The 15,553-nt window shown below is 36.2% G+C and overlaps 1 protein-coding gene across 2 annotated transcripts in view; it reads left to right on the top strand.

The window, feature by feature from the left end:
- The window catches only part of COL4A2 (collagen type IV alpha 2 chain), a 287,494-nt gene extending 274,281 nt beyond the window's left edge, over positions 1-13,213 (top strand). For both annotated transcript variants that reach the window (XM_072621981.1, XM_072621982.1), the window contains exons 47-48: positions 1,361-1,647; positions 11,775-13,213. In XM_072621981.1, coding sequence (XP_072478082.1) covers positions 1,361-1,647; positions 11,775-12,032 — 545 coding nt within the window. In that variant the 3' untranslated portion in view covers positions 12,033-13,213. The remainder of the gene's footprint in view (positions 1-1,360; positions 1,648-11,774) is intronic.
- The last annotated feature ends 2,340 nt before the right edge of the window (positions 13,214-15,553 follow it).

The raw sequence follows: 15,553 nt of genomic DNA, 5'->3' as shown, positions 1-15,553 counted from the left end.
CAGTGCCACAAATATCCCCTGGGGGAAATGGCTTCACCTTTTGTTGAAGGTATTCCTGACTTCAGGATTAAGAGAAAAGAAGACTATATGTTGTCACTTAGGTGGTGGCCTTTCATTTCATGGTGACCATCCTGCAATATAAAGCTAAAAAAGCATGATTTGGACAGGAATGACAAGCTTCCCTATGCACAAGGGAAAACCTATCAAGTATAATTGGATCTGTCAGGGAATGCCAGTCTGGCATGTACTGACTTCCTCCAGTAGAAAGCAACCTCTTTGAAGGTGATTACTTGTCTTGGTAATCCTCGCACCTAACACAATGCCTGGCACATAGTAGGTGTTTAATCAGTACCTTTGTTCCAATTGTCCCTCCTTTTCCACTGGTGTGGCTTAGCAGTCTGCAGAAGAGTATGTTAGCTAAATCAGCTAACCTAAGATCATAAATAAAGGCCTTTATCAAAGGGCCAGTCAGGCCAACTAGAATTGCAGATACTAAACAAATGAATCAAATCCTATTGCAGGTACTACAATAAATAAAATGTTATATGAAAGCACAGTAATTTTTCATTTCAAGGATGCTATTAGCCAACCTAGTGGTGTGAGATCCTCGGCTTGGGTCTCACACATTGTGCCAGTGATAGTTTCCTTCAAAGGGTTCCTTAGCACACTATGTGCCTGCCACATAGTAGTTGTGCGTATTGACTCACTAAAGAACCTCGATTATCTTCCTTCTCACTCCATCCTTGTTTTCTATCAGGCAGTGTCTATTCTGCCTACACAATAGGACAGGGTCTCTCCTAAACAATCTTATAAATAAGCATTTTCCTTGAGACTATTTGGGAAATAGGCAGCAGACCCAGTGAATAGGGCAGCAGGCATACTATGGATCATTTTTCTTTAAAATAATCAGTCTCTACTCTCTTGTTTGGGATTTTCATAGATGCTTGCCAGGGAACTATTTTCTATAGGCTTCCTGATATAGGGAAACAGAAAACAAGATGATGGTAGGGAAGGATAAATTTTAGCAAGAATGGATAAAATATACACAAATTTATTATTTAAAAGAGATCGACAGACAGGAGACGGAATACTTTTTGGAGAGAACTGCAATGTCCCTCTACAGGAGTGGGGAACCTGCAATCTCAAGGCCACATGTGACCCTCTAGGTCCTCAAGTGTGACCCATTGACTGAATTCAGACTTCAAAGAACAAATCTCTAAAGGATTTGTTCAACCATGTTTGAAATTTAGAGCAAGAGAGAGTAGTAAACCCTAGTTTTCATGTATTGTCATGCCTGGGAAGAATTTCTTCCAACCCAGAGTGGGTCATTTGAACTGTTGGCCTGGCTTTGTTTTGGCAGGACTGGCTGGCTCATGCCTGGCTCGTTTCAGCACCATGCCTTTCCTGTACTGCAACCCTGGAGATATCTGCCATTATGCCAGCCGGAATGACAAATCCTACTGGCTCTCAACAACTGCCCCACTGCCCATGATGCCTGTGGCAGAAGAGGAAATCAAACCCTATATCAGCCGCTGCTCCGTATGCGAAGCTCCCGCCGTGGCCATTGCTGTCCACAGCCAAGATGTCTCCATCCCCCACTGTCCTGCTGGGTGGCGCAGCCTGTGGATCGGCTACTCCTTCCTCATGGTATGTGCTGATTTTCCAGGCTTTTTCTGATGTAGGAGAGAAACAGTCTGGAATTGGCCTGCTAGGCAGCTGTTTGATTACAGAATTAGGTTAAGTATGTGAAAGAACTGCCTCAGTGTTTGGTGACTTGTTAGACGAGAGCATGGTAGAATGCAGAAATACTGGATTTGGAATCAGGTCTAGATTTAAGCCTCAGTTTCCCTGCTTAGAAGAGTCTTAAGCAAACCATATAACTTCTCTCAGCTTTCTCATCTCTAAAATGTGAGAGTTAGACTAGATAATTCTTCTTCTTGTTCTAATCTGTGATTCTGTGCTATGTCTTAGCAAATATGGACCTAGAAGAAATGACCATGAATTGCTAGAAGTTAGATATAAGGAAAAATAGAGATATGGTCTGTTAGACTTTTAATAGTGATTGAGTAAATACAGGATCATAGACTTAGAGCTGGCAGGGACCTTAGAAGCTACCCAATCCAACTGCCTTATTTTACAAATGTGGAAACTGAGGCCCAGACAAATTTAGTGGCTTGCCTGTTTAATGGTCCCAAGAAAGTGGAGGGAAGATTTTAAATCACTTTCTTTTACTCCAAATTTTGTACTGTATTGGAACACGTTACTCAGGGAGAACAACATACCTTTGGTCCCTACAAATCTTTAACAGTACAATACAAAAAGGCAGCCCTCAGCTTTGGCAGGTTCTGTTTTGATCCTACTTAAAGGGGAGGGAATAGGGTACTGGAATTTTCTTTTGTTCCTAAAATTATAAAATTAATCTAACAGTGAGGGGAGAAGCACAGATTAGAGGACAGAAATATAATTGTTATGCCTTAGTGCTCAGAACACCAAATCTGTTATATTTGCAAAGAACATAAAATTTGAAGAGAGCTCAAAACTAGAAAAAGATGGAGATATGTTCAGAGAGCAAATAAAAATGAGCGTCCAAGTCTTATGTCACAGATACATTCTGATTTGGAGTATTTAGTATGCAAAGCTCTGTACAACAGAAGGCAAACTTCCTGCCTCTCAAGGAGCTTATCATTTGATATTAATTTCAAGAAATTCCAGAAACAATTTCTCTTTCATCTGGTGGCAGCCTCCACAGTCCCTCTGTGAAATAGGTAAGGAACAAGTTTTGTTAAGTTGCTTTTTATTCCCATTTTAAACTTTTTAAAATCAAATGAGCTTCCTCCCTTCTTGAAAGACTAATTACATATTTTCCTAAGAAAGGTCACAGCAGCCCCTTTTCTCATTAGCAATTACATTTCAAATTAATGTCGTTAGAGCAGATTAATAGGATTTGCACATTTAATCTTCTGCTTACACATCCCAATAAAACGAGCTGGTCTCAGTGTTCTTTTCCACAAACAACATGAGCGATAAGACATGACAGAGATCACAAAGTCCTCTGATAACATGCAGAGAGGGAGGGGATAGTTGCATAGTATATGAGGTCTAGAATTCTAAAATTCCCAGAACTCCAGATAAATTCTCTGTCAGCCATCCAGGTAGATAAATTGAGTTTACTGTTTGCTCTCTTTGCGTGTGTGTGTGTGTGTGTATGTGTGTGTGTGTGTGTGTCTGCCTGTCTTCAGGTCTTAAACACTAAAACCATCAGTGATTTTGTCTGTACAGTAACTACCCAATGATCTTTTCTGTCCTTGACCAAACTACAGTTTATTGTTGCATGCTAATGACTCTTGGCATCATAGACTGATAATATAACAATGATGAACTCACAAGAGGAAGATACAGCAGAGGCAAATGACCCTGAAAACGCTGCTCAGCTGGACAGTTACCAGTTAACCAGTGGAATGGAATTAAGTTCAGAGACTTACTCACTTAACTGTCATGTAGGAGTATAAGTAGATTTTGAATCCAGGCCCTGTGAATGCAAATCTGGCATTGTTTCCCCTGCATTATACTGGGAAATAGAAACAAATGGAAACATATTTTTAAATCCTCGTTTTTCTCCTTGGTGACCTTGAGCTATAATCATTTGTCAGGTACCACTAGATGCCCTAATGGAGTCTGTAGCTCCAAGGGAACCCAGGAACAGGAATTTAAGGAGGATCACTGCTCTCCCAAGACATATCTCAGAGAAGGGATGAGAAGAAATTCCACTTACTATATACAGTAACCATCGTGCAGTCACTAAGACACAAGTATTCTACTTTGCCTTGTTCAAGAGCTTAGTAACCTAGGGTCTATGGACCCCCAAGAAGATCATGAATAAATTTCAGGAGGTCCATGAACTTAGATGAAAAAAAATTACATCTCTATTTCAAAATGGTTGGTTATTTTACAATCCTATGTACCGTGTGCAGTTTAAAACACTATGCTGAGAAGGGGTGCATGGGCTTCACCAGACTGACAAAGGGATCCATGATACAAGAAAGGTTAAGAACTCACTTTAGTGATTGACCAGACCTATTCAGCTTCTCTAGGAAAACTAACAATCCCATGGTGGGACCTTGCCAATTTCATGCTGGTCAGCAGACAGAAGACCATTTTACTTTACTTCTAAGTTGCTAAAACCTGATATCTACAGCCTCCTGAGTTGGTGGCTATTAAAATGTGTCCTGTCAATATAGATGAAATGAGATTGACATCAACAGACAATAAACTCTTTGAGGACAGGCACTTTTTATCTCCAGCATTTAGCACAGTGACTGGAATAGAGTAGGAGTTTAATAAATGCTTTTTGAAAGCAGGATAGCTTTGAAAGTTACACTTAATTTTTTTATACTTTTTAAAAAGCAAGTTGTACATATTTCATGGTTTCATGAACTATAATCCTCTTTTCCTGTTCTACTTTATATGTGGAAATGTTCTCTCTCTCTCTCTCTCTCTCTCTCTCTCTCTCTCTCTCTCTCTCTCTCTCTCTCTCTCTCTCTCTCTCTCATGTTCATTAAACTCAGAAAAAATAATTCATTAAATTCAGGGGGAAAACTATCTTTAAGGTTTATTGATTGAAAAAGAGTAATACAACAAAACAAGACCCTTTATAAAGTTACATTTGAGGGACAGAAATAGCCCCCAGTCTTACAAGCTAATCATGTCATTTCAAGCTTTTACAGAAAACCAAATGAATCATACATCAATATTTTATAAATGCTATTTAAATGCCAGGTGTTATTACAATTAAACTGCTTTACCCGTAGTATATTTGAGTACAATGAGAAGAAGCCAGTTTTTGAAATTTTACTATAGCACCTAAAATTACTGGAGAGTCTATATCCTTCCTTCCTCTGGGATTCATGGTATTTTACAAATATTTCTTTAATCTTTATAACATTCTTTTAATATGGGTTATTATTTTGGAATTTGTACATTTATTTCTACTATCCTTGTTCCAAAGGGATGAGGTTTATGCATAGACTTTTAAACTATACTGCTAAATATTAGGAGTAGAAATTTTAGAAGGTTACTAGTCTAGTATTTATATGTACATAGTGACAAACAATTCAGCAAAACTAACCAACATATCAAAAAAATCTGACATTATATACACAGTGTTCTAAGCCTAGAATTCATCTCCTCTGTAAAGAGGCAAGTGAGACTCCTTTGGTACGATCTGTTTTCATAATTCTTACTTTTGCCAAAGTGCTCTAAGAAAGATGGCATTGATTTGTGGTTCCACCAAAATCATAATAAAAAACCTGTTTCCTAACTATCTTGCTAATATTGAATTTTATCATTTTAAGCTTTTTTTCAGTATGTATACAGTGGCACTTAAAATGTTTTATTTGTTTTATGTTTTATATTTCATTTACCAGATTATTTGAGTTTAAATACATTTTAAAATAATTAACAATTTCCTCTTTTTAAAATTGTTTATGTCCTTAACCAATGGATATTATTTTTCTAAACTTATATCAATCAACAAAATATTTAATCAATAAACATAAGCACCTACTATGTGCCAGGTTTTACTGGGGACACAAAAAGAGGTGGGAAAGAGACCTTATTTTCAAGAAGCTTTTGATAGAATCAGAATTTTAAGGTCAACATTACCTAACTTCTCTGGGCATCAGCTTCTTCTCTGTAAAATGCTAAATTCGTGGGCTTTTTAAACTTTTTGTGTCATGAACCCCTTTGAGCTTATAGCAAATTCTATGGGCCCCTTCTCAGAATAGTGTTTTTATTTTTTTATTTCAATTTATTATTTATTTAGTTTTGCATGCATTTTTCAAAATTTTGAAGTGCTAGATTCTCTCACTTCCTTAGTCCCTGCCTTACCTATTGAGAAGGTATATATGTATAACAACATATGTTATACATGTGAAGTCATGCAAAGTATTGCCCCATTAGCCATATTACCAAAAAAGAATGCAAGAAAAGTAAAGTGAAAAAAAGTGTGCTTCAGTCAATACTTAGAGTTCATCGGTTCTCTTTGTGGAGGTAGATAGCATTTTTTATTATGGTTCCATTAGAATTGTCTTGGATCATCAAGTCAGTAAGAATAGCTAAGTCTTTCACAGTTGATCATCATTGCTATGTTGTTTTTACTGTGTACAACCTTCTCCTGGTTCCGCTCATGTCATCTTGCATCAGTTCATAAAAGTCTTCCCAGGGTTTTCTGAAATTATCCATCTCATCATTTCTTATAGCACAATAGTAAAGTGCTGTTTTTAAATTCATAAAATAACATACAAGGGATTACAAGGGAAATCAATTATATGGAAATAAAGATGTTTTCCCCATCAAAATTCAAGGACCTCATGAAATCTGTCCATTGACCTCCTGGTAGGCAAAGATTCGCTACACTAAATGATTTCTAAGGTCTCTGTGATCTCCTAATCTTTTACAACAAAATGATGAAGTTGAAGAATGCCAAACAGTATCTGAATGCTCAGTGTTAATTGACCTTTGAAGTATTTTCAAAGGTGGAGGAAGATGGGTGGTCCATGAGATCATAGATTTAGAGCAAGGAAGGACCTTCAAGGTCACATAGTCCAACTCCTACATTTTAAAATGAGGAAAAATGAAGTCCAACTGCCTAGAGTCTCAAAGATACTCAATAGCAGAGCTTAAGAGTTGAATTCATATCCTTCACTCTTAATCCAGTGTTCTTCCCATCATACCTCCTCTCATTTATTGGCCTGTATCATTTTTCCCTCTGTTTAAGCCATCTATTTCCTATTTGTATTTTATATTTTTATAGATTCTCATTTATTTAAGTTTTCAGGTTAGCATGAAATTATACATAGTAATTTCTGATCATTTCCGTAGTTTTGTGTTCATTGTGACATCCCCTTGTTAATTTCTAATTTTGGTCATTTTGGTTTTCTCTTTCTCTTCTTTGTCAAACTTGCTAATTGTTCATCAGCTTGCTAGTATTTTTAATGCCTTTCCCCCTTATGTGCTTTGTTCTTTTACAGCCCATGTTAACAATGTATTGCTTTGCTCCCATCTGATTGCTCTAAATGAAGATGCAATTCCTTGGATTTCTCTTATTCTTTCCAGTTAATACTGGCATTTGACAGCTATAAATGTAAATCTGAATACTTCTTAGGAAGCATACAACAGCATTTTTCATATGTGATATTTAACTTGTTTTCTTAGAGGCAGTCTACTTTTTTATCATTTCTTCCACGGGTAATTTAATAATTTTCAAATAGACCTGCATTTGTTTCACCTTATTCTTTACCTCTAGCTTTGTACTTTTGTTTATAAGTCTCTGCCTTTCTAAATCTTACTAGGATTTTTCTAGATAGTCAATAAGCATATGTCGGGCAACTCCTTTGTGCCAGGCATCTTGCCAAGTCCTGGGGATGCAAAGAAAGGCAAAAGATATCCCTGCCCTCAGGGAGCTCACTCTCTAATGGGGGAGATAACAAGCAAACTATTAAATGCAAGTTATACACATTAGAAATAATTTATATACATAAATATAAATATGAATAAATTATATAAATATATAATATATAAAGAAATATGTATTTACACACAAATATATTTATATTTAATTAAATATATAATAAGTTATGTACATTACAGATCGGAAATAATCAAGAAAGGAAAGGCACTGGCATTAAGAGAGGTTGGGAAAGGCTTAATCAAAAGAGGTAAGGTTTTAGGGATGACAGGAGGTTGAAAAGAGGAGGGAAGAGGGCATTACATTCCTGGGAGACAGCCAGAGAAAATACCAGGAACTTCTCTATGACTGAGAATGTTTAACAGTTAATTCAGCAATCAAATTAAATAAAGTGCCTACTCTGCAGAGCACCATGTTAGATGCTAGGGGAGATAAACGGTTTAGATAAGGATGTACATATACACACATACTTATATAAATACATACATCATAATCAATTTTTCTAAATGTTGCATGTATATTTGGGAAAATATGCATTTCTGCTTTTGTCATTCAATTTTCTCTGCATCAAACTCATTTTGTTCAATATTATTGAAATTTATAAGTTCTTATTCATTTTTGTTACATTCTTAGTATGAAGTTGGTATATCTTACTCTTATTATTTCTATTTTCTTACAATACTGTGACCTTTTTCCTTTGTAAATGTAATTGCTACGTTATTTGGCACATATATGTATTCAAAATTGATAAACTAATTTTCAATCATGCCTGTTGCAAATTTCAATTTCATTGTTTACCTTTTCTAATGTTCTTTGGTTTGAACTAGACTTTATCCAATATCATCACCGAAACTACAGATTTCAGCTAATCTTAGCATAATAAATTTTAGTCTAACCTTAATTTAAATCTATACCTATATGTTAACATCAAATGATTTCTATGAATAGCATTTATTTTTTAATCCAGTCCATAATCTTTTTAAACATTTTTATAGATGGGAAGGGTCAGTCAATTTATATTTATTTATATATATATTTAAATTTATATTTAATCACAATCATCCGTATCAAGTAGTAACAATAATAATAATAGCATTTAAATAGAACTCTAAGGTTTAAAGATACTTTGTTTATGTTATTTCTTTTTATCCTCACAACAATCCTGTGAGGCAGGTGTTATCATTTTATTTATTTGTTTGTTTGTTTGTTTGTTTATTAGCATTCGCTTTTTTTATTTTGAGTTCCAAATTCCCTCCCTCGCTCCAGCCCCTTCCCCACCCATTAGGCAGGAGCTATAAGTATCCTCATTTTACTATTGGAAGAAACAGAGGCACAGAGAAGTTGTCCTTAATTTGTCTGTAGTCCCTCAACTATCTGAACATCTGCTGCAGTTCCTAACTCTCAGTCCAGCATTCTAACCACTATAACACCTAGCAACAACATACTCTATAGGACTTCTACATTCTGTACCCAGCAGATGTTACCATAATCTGCGTTCCAAGTATTTGAAGGAGTATGCAAAAAGAACCAAGAAAGGGGTAAGACACTGGAACCAGAAGACTCTGGCTTGGAAGCATTCTTAGAAGAATCATTGATTTAGAGCCACATGGTGTATCTAGGCCAACTTCAACATTTTGCAAAAGAGACTGGGGTGCAGGAAGTGACATGATTTTCCCAAGCTCACATAAGCACTAAATAAAATCAGAGACAGAGTTGAAACTAGATTCCCTAGGCACCAAACGTACTGCTTTCTTCTTCTCTCTAGGAGATGAAGAGCCTCTTGAATTGGGGTCTTCTCGCAAAATTTCTTTGTAAAGAATATAAAAATAAAGTCATTGTTACTATTGTTATCATTATTAAGGATGCCTAGATTAGGTTAAAAATTTTTAAAGAATCATCTCAAATTATAATCATTTTTTAAGAAAATAGTAGATTTTGAAGGGAGGGCAATGGGAGGAGGGAGCACTCTTGGGGAGGGATAGGATCAAAAAAGAGAATAGAAGAAATGGGGGGCAGGATAGGATGGAGGGAAATATAGTTAGTCTTACATAACACGACTATTATGGAAGTCATTTGCAAAACTACACAGATATGGCCTATATTGAATTGCTTGCTTCCCAAAGGGAATGGGTGGGGAGGGAGGGATGAAGAGAAGTTGGAACTCAAAAGTTTTAGGAACAACTGTTAAGTATTGTTCTTGCAACTAGGAAAGAAGAAATACAGGTAATGGGGTATAGAAATTTATCTTGCCCTACAAGACAAAAGAGAAGATGGGGATAACGGAACGGAGGGATGTTAGAAGGGGGGACAGATTGATGATAGGGGTAATTAGAATACTCGGCATTTAGGGGGAGGGGGAGGGGAGAAATGGGGAGAAAATCTGGAACCCAAAATCTTGTGGAAATGAATGTTAAAAACTTAAATAAATTTAAATTTAATTTAAAAAAAAAAAAGAAAATAGTAGATTTCTTGAGAAACTTTAAACCAGTGAACCAGGACTTTTGACCTCTGTGAGAAGTACATTATGGGAAAAGACATTGTCCACAGCAGCGAGTTCAGAGGTCCTGAATGGTATGCTACAATTCCATAAAACTCATCTTTATCCACCTCCACAATACTCAACATGGCACCTCTAAATGATGGAGGAGTTGGTGTCAGAGAAACCTGAGAAGACCCTTATAAACTGACACAAAGTGAAATGAGCAAAACTGGGAGAATAATTTTTATAATGATATATCTCTTCCACAGCCACCTAAGGATTACCAATATGACCACTTTTGGAAATTCTTTCCCAAGTTTCAGAAATTTTCAGTTTCTTGATACTCTTGCTTTCATATCAAAATGAAATTGTTGCTCTTTTTTGGAGCAATCAGAATGAGTTGTAACGGTCTAAATGATCATGGGAACAAAAACATTTTTAGAAATTTTTTTAAAAAATAAAAAATAAGTTTTATTATGGAGTCTGTATCAGAGGATATCACAGCACAGTAGTTAATATATAAACTGTGTGGCCAAAATGTTCATGTTTCATATTCTGAGAATCCTTTCCATAATTGTTAGATTGCTTGACCAAGACTAATAACAGTTATTTTTAGTCAGTTTTGAGATACAAGAATTTTGCCCTCTAATCTCCAATGCATTTGCTTAGAAAAAAAAATTAAGTGACCAGACATAGATGGCTTCACTATTCTTTCTAGCCAGAAATATGCTGCTAAAGGTTTAATGCAGCTCTCTGGTAGAAGGCATATACAGGACACACTTTTTAAAAGCTTTTGTATGTTTTTCCTACTTAGATGTAATAACAATTTTTAAAGTTCATTTTTTTTTAATTTTGAGTTCCAAAACCTCTTTCTCACCCTCCTTAAATGGGCAAGCAATTTGATATGGATTATACATATTTACTCAGGCAAAATATATTTCCATATTAGCTATGTTGCAAAAGAAAACACGGACAAAAAAATAAAGTAAAAATAGTATGTTTTGATCTGCATTCAGACTCCGTCAGTTCTTTCTCTGGATGTAGATAGCTTTTTTCATCATAAGTCTTTCACTTGATTGCTGAAAATAGCTAAGTCATTTGCAGTTGATCGTAGTACAATATGGCTATTACTGTGTATGTTCTCCTATTTCTGTGCAAGTCACTTTGCATCGTTTCCTGTAAGTCTTTTTGAGTTTTTCTGAGAGCATCCTGCTCGTCATTTCTTATAGCACATTAATATTCCATCACAATCATATACCATAGGTTGCTCAGCCATTTCGTTGATAGGCATCCCCTCAATATCCATTTCTTTGCCACCACAAAAAAAAAAAAAACTGCTCTAAATATTTTTCTCCTTACACATCCTTTTCCTTTTTCAAAAAATCTCTTTGGGACACAGACTAGTAGTGGTATTTCTAGGTCAAAGCGTATGCACAGTTTTATAGCCCTTTGGACATAGTTCCAAATTGCTCTCCAGAATGCCTAGATAAGTTCATAACTCCACCAATAATACATTAGCAGGACACACAATCTCATCTATATCAATAAAGTTTTCTCCCATTGTTTTCTCAAGCTTAGACAATGAAACAAACAGCAAATCAAGTCCTGATTTGTTTATATTTGCCAGTTTCTGAGGTATGAAATGCTCGTGCTGAAAAAAATTAGCAGTCAGCTCTTAGGAGCCAATTTAAGAGGACTGAACCATGAAGCTCTAAAATGATGCCCATTGACCCCATGTTTCTTTCCAACTTTATAGCAAGATGTTTTCTTCCTCACCTCCCATCTCACAATGCTAGTTTATTGATTTGCTTTTGTGTCTCCATCTTACAGCACACTGCGGCTGGGGATGAGGGTGGTGGACAGTCGCTGGTATCCCCTGGCAGCTGTCTGGAGGACTTCAGGGCCACACCCTTCATCGAATGCAACGGGGGTCGAGGAACCTGCCACTACTTTGCCAACAAGTACAGCTTTTGGCTCACCACCATTCCAGAGCAGAACTTCCAGGCCTCCCCATCTGCAGACACCCTCAAGGCAGGGCTCATCCGAACTCACATCAGTCGTTGCCAGGTCTGCATGAAGAACCTATAACCCTTTCCCAGGAGACCTGGTGGAGGAAGAGAGCAACATGCTTCTTTGTTGTCTTGACATTTCCAAAAAGAATCAATTTTGGTGCTTAACTTATTACCTCAGATGCTGAACAGGTTGATTTTTTTTTAAAAACTAAAGGAATTTGGCACCAGCACTTACACCAGTCACTTCTCTAATATTAAATAGACTCTTGCCTAACTTTACTCCCATTTCAAAATGAACGCTCATCTTTTCTCTAACACTGACCCTTCAGACCAAGTAACCACTAATAGATGAACCAAACATGTCACACTGGGTAAGCGAGTAACACTATGTTGAACTAATTCAATAATGTGTCTTATATACATATATGTACACACATCATACTTTCCATTGTAGCTGAATATTAACAGAGTTAATGGAATCATGCAAGGTGGGGAAAGAAAATGAAAATGCATGCTCTGAATTGGTAGAAACTCCCAGGAAGATATTGTCTTTATTTCAGTATTACAACCTGACCACTGCAGAGTAGGAATGGCAATGTCTTTGACCTATGAGCTTACTTACCTTTTGGCCTTTTGAACTGAAAAATCACACTGTGCAGTATTTTCTAGCCATCGTGATAGCTTTTTAAAAATATTTTTCTTTGTACTCAAATTCTAAATACATTCTCCTCCTATAGAAAATATTTAAGTACCGGTATGTACCTGCACCAGGGAGAACAGTGCTTTTTTAAAAAACAGTTTTTGCCTATTTTCATATAACTTGTTAACAGTTCTTCTTGACACATAAATATAAAATTGGACAATAAAAAATCATAAGACTACAAAATTAGAAGACACATCTTGGCTACCATTTTGTCTAAATCACTTATTTCACATGTGAAAACTGAAGCCTAGAGAGAGAAATTGACTTTTTGCAAGGCCACGCAATAGAGCCAGGATTGGAATCCAGGACTCTGACTTATGTTTCAGCAGTCTTTCCCTCTGTGCTGTCTCCATTTTGAGACATGTTTATTACCAACAATATCTTTGGAAAGGATGAACTTCTAAAATTTTAATTTGTGTCTTTCATTACCACAAGTTATCATGAAAAAGTTATGTTTCATTCCTTTTAGTAATTTGTGCTTTTTATGATTGTTCTACCTTGGCTGTAACTCTGACAAAATAAAAGTGTTCCTGATTTATTTTCTACATCCTCAATTGTTGACTGTGTTTGATTTTCAGATATTTGTAATTCAAAAAATTTACATAAATATATGCTGCATAGCATATTTGATATTTTAAGAGATTGGTGAGCTTATAAAGAAGCTCCTGTATTTGTTAAATTACTAAAAACAAAAATCTCTCTCTCTCTCTCTCTGACTGTCTGTCTGTCTGTCTGTCTCTCTCTCTCTCTCTCTAATGTTTTGATGCTAAAATTCTTCTTTTTCTCCCTGATAGCCACCCAAGCCTAGATATACCTCTGGGCCACAGCTGCCTTTTACCTTTTGAAGCCACTTATCAATTTCACCGTAGTGTCACTCACAAAAATGTGTGTGTGTGTGTATGTGTGTTTATAAGAGAGAGAGAACGATTGAAAGAGAAAAATTGAGAGACAAAGACTGAGATGCAGAAAGATGGAGAGACAGAGACAAACAAAGATGGAGAGACAGAAAGACTGAGAGACTGAAACACAGATTGAGAGAGAAAGAGAAAGCTTGAGAGAATGAAATAGAAAAATAAATTGAGAGACATAGAGACTGAGAAAGATGGAGAGATTGAGAGAGAGAGGAAGATAGACACATAGACAGAAATTGAGAGAGGGGCAAAAGGAAAGGGAGGAACTTGTAAAAGTTTGTTAAAATGTATTGCTTGTTAGAATTTGGGGAAAATGCTCTAACCATTACCAAAGTGATTTTTTGGCAGGGGGAGGGAAAGCACAATAGACTTCCAAATTATTAGCACCAGAATTCTTTCATAGAAGGTCATTCATTAGGCCCTTTACCATACACATGGAATTAATGTAAACTTAAAAAAAATAACATCAGTATATTCATTGGGGGAAGTAAAAAAGTCTGAAAAGATATAAACAGAGTAGTTGTTTCTGCAGAGACACTATGACAAGGTTCTTCTTTTTGCTTTTTTTTTAAGTTGTAGTGATGTATCACTGCAGTTTTTAAGTACTGCTTGCTTCTTCATACCTCCTACCAACCCAAGATGGGGAAAAAGAGCCTTCCCTTGTAAAAAGTTTTCATTGAAATATTCATCCTGGCAGACAGCCCTAATGATAGCCTCTTTTGGTCTTGATGCTTTGAAATAATTTCAAAGAACATTATCTTCAGCATCTAAAAGAAAACTTGATGTTAAATCTCTTCAAAAAAAATCTACTTGGTGAAATAAGGGAATTGGCCGAGCTGACTTGACATTATATTCTCAATTGATGGAGCAGCTCTCCAGGGGATCCCCTCAAAAATAATATTTGCTCCTAATTTCCCCTAAAGCTAAGATAGGCACAAAAATAAAATTTGAGGGAACATTTTTCTCCATTTCATTCTTGGATTTTTTGATGTCTGTTTGTGGTCCAACTCTTAGCACATTTCTTGGCTCATAGTAGGTCCTTCTTAATAAATGCTTGTTAACTTGACTTGGTTCGACGTTAATAAAAATAGTGCTCCATTCCAAAAGCAATCTGAGCCTTAAAACTTGAGTCCATGGGGTCAGAAGCACAAAAGTAAAATTCTGCTTGAACTTCTAACTAGATAAAAGAGTTAGACTACAAAATGTAAATTTAAAACAATAAAATTCCCTTGCCCCAAAGTTGCAAATTTATGCATCTTGTTTATGCGAATGTAAAGTAACTATTAGATCAGAAGCTCTTAACTTTTTGTGTCTGTTTGGTGAAGCCTATGAACCCCCTTCTCAGATTAATGTTTTTAAATGCATAAATACATAGGGTGGCAAAGGAAATTATATTGAAATACAGTAGGTAGGTGGAGCCCAACCTGGAGTCAGGAAGATTCATCTTCCCTAATTCAAATTCCCTCAGACATTTACTAGCTGTGTAGCCTTGGGCAAGTCACTTACACCTGTTTGCCTCATTTTCCTAATCTGTAAAATGAGCTGGAGAAGGCAATGGCAAACCATTTTAGGTCTCTACTAAGAAAAATTCAAATGGAATCACAAAGAGTCCAATATGACTGAACAACAACACAGTTGTAAAAATATTTTTAAAAAGAAAACAAGTTCATAAACCCCAGATGAAGAACCCCTGGGTTAGAGGACTAACTATACCATTAAAAACTTTGTAAGCTCTGAATCTGACCGTCCAAAAAAATAGGTCTTTCTGGTTCCCTTCATTGTTGAGTATATGAAGCTTTTCTAGAATAGGATCTCAACACCCAAAAAACGCCCTGAGAGTGATGGTTAACCCTGACTGAAAGCTGGGTAATTTGTGTCATGTTTACCAGGGAAGAAGTTCACTAAGATTGGAATCCCCTCTGGCTCCCAAATCTGGCTATAAAGTCCACTTACTGATGCTGAATCAGAATGCAGGAGCAGCAA

This window comes from Notamacropus eugenii, chromosome 6 (genome assembly GCF_028372415.1).
Source record: "Notamacropus eugenii isolate mMacEug1 chromosome 6, mMacEug1.pri_v2, whole genome shotgun sequence".
Taxonomy (NCBI): Eukaryota; Metazoa; Chordata; class Mammalia; order Diprotodontia; family Macropodidae; genus Notamacropus; species Notamacropus eugenii.
Note: the sequence above shows the minus strand (reverse complement) of the source record. Positions and strands in the feature narration are given on the sequence as shown.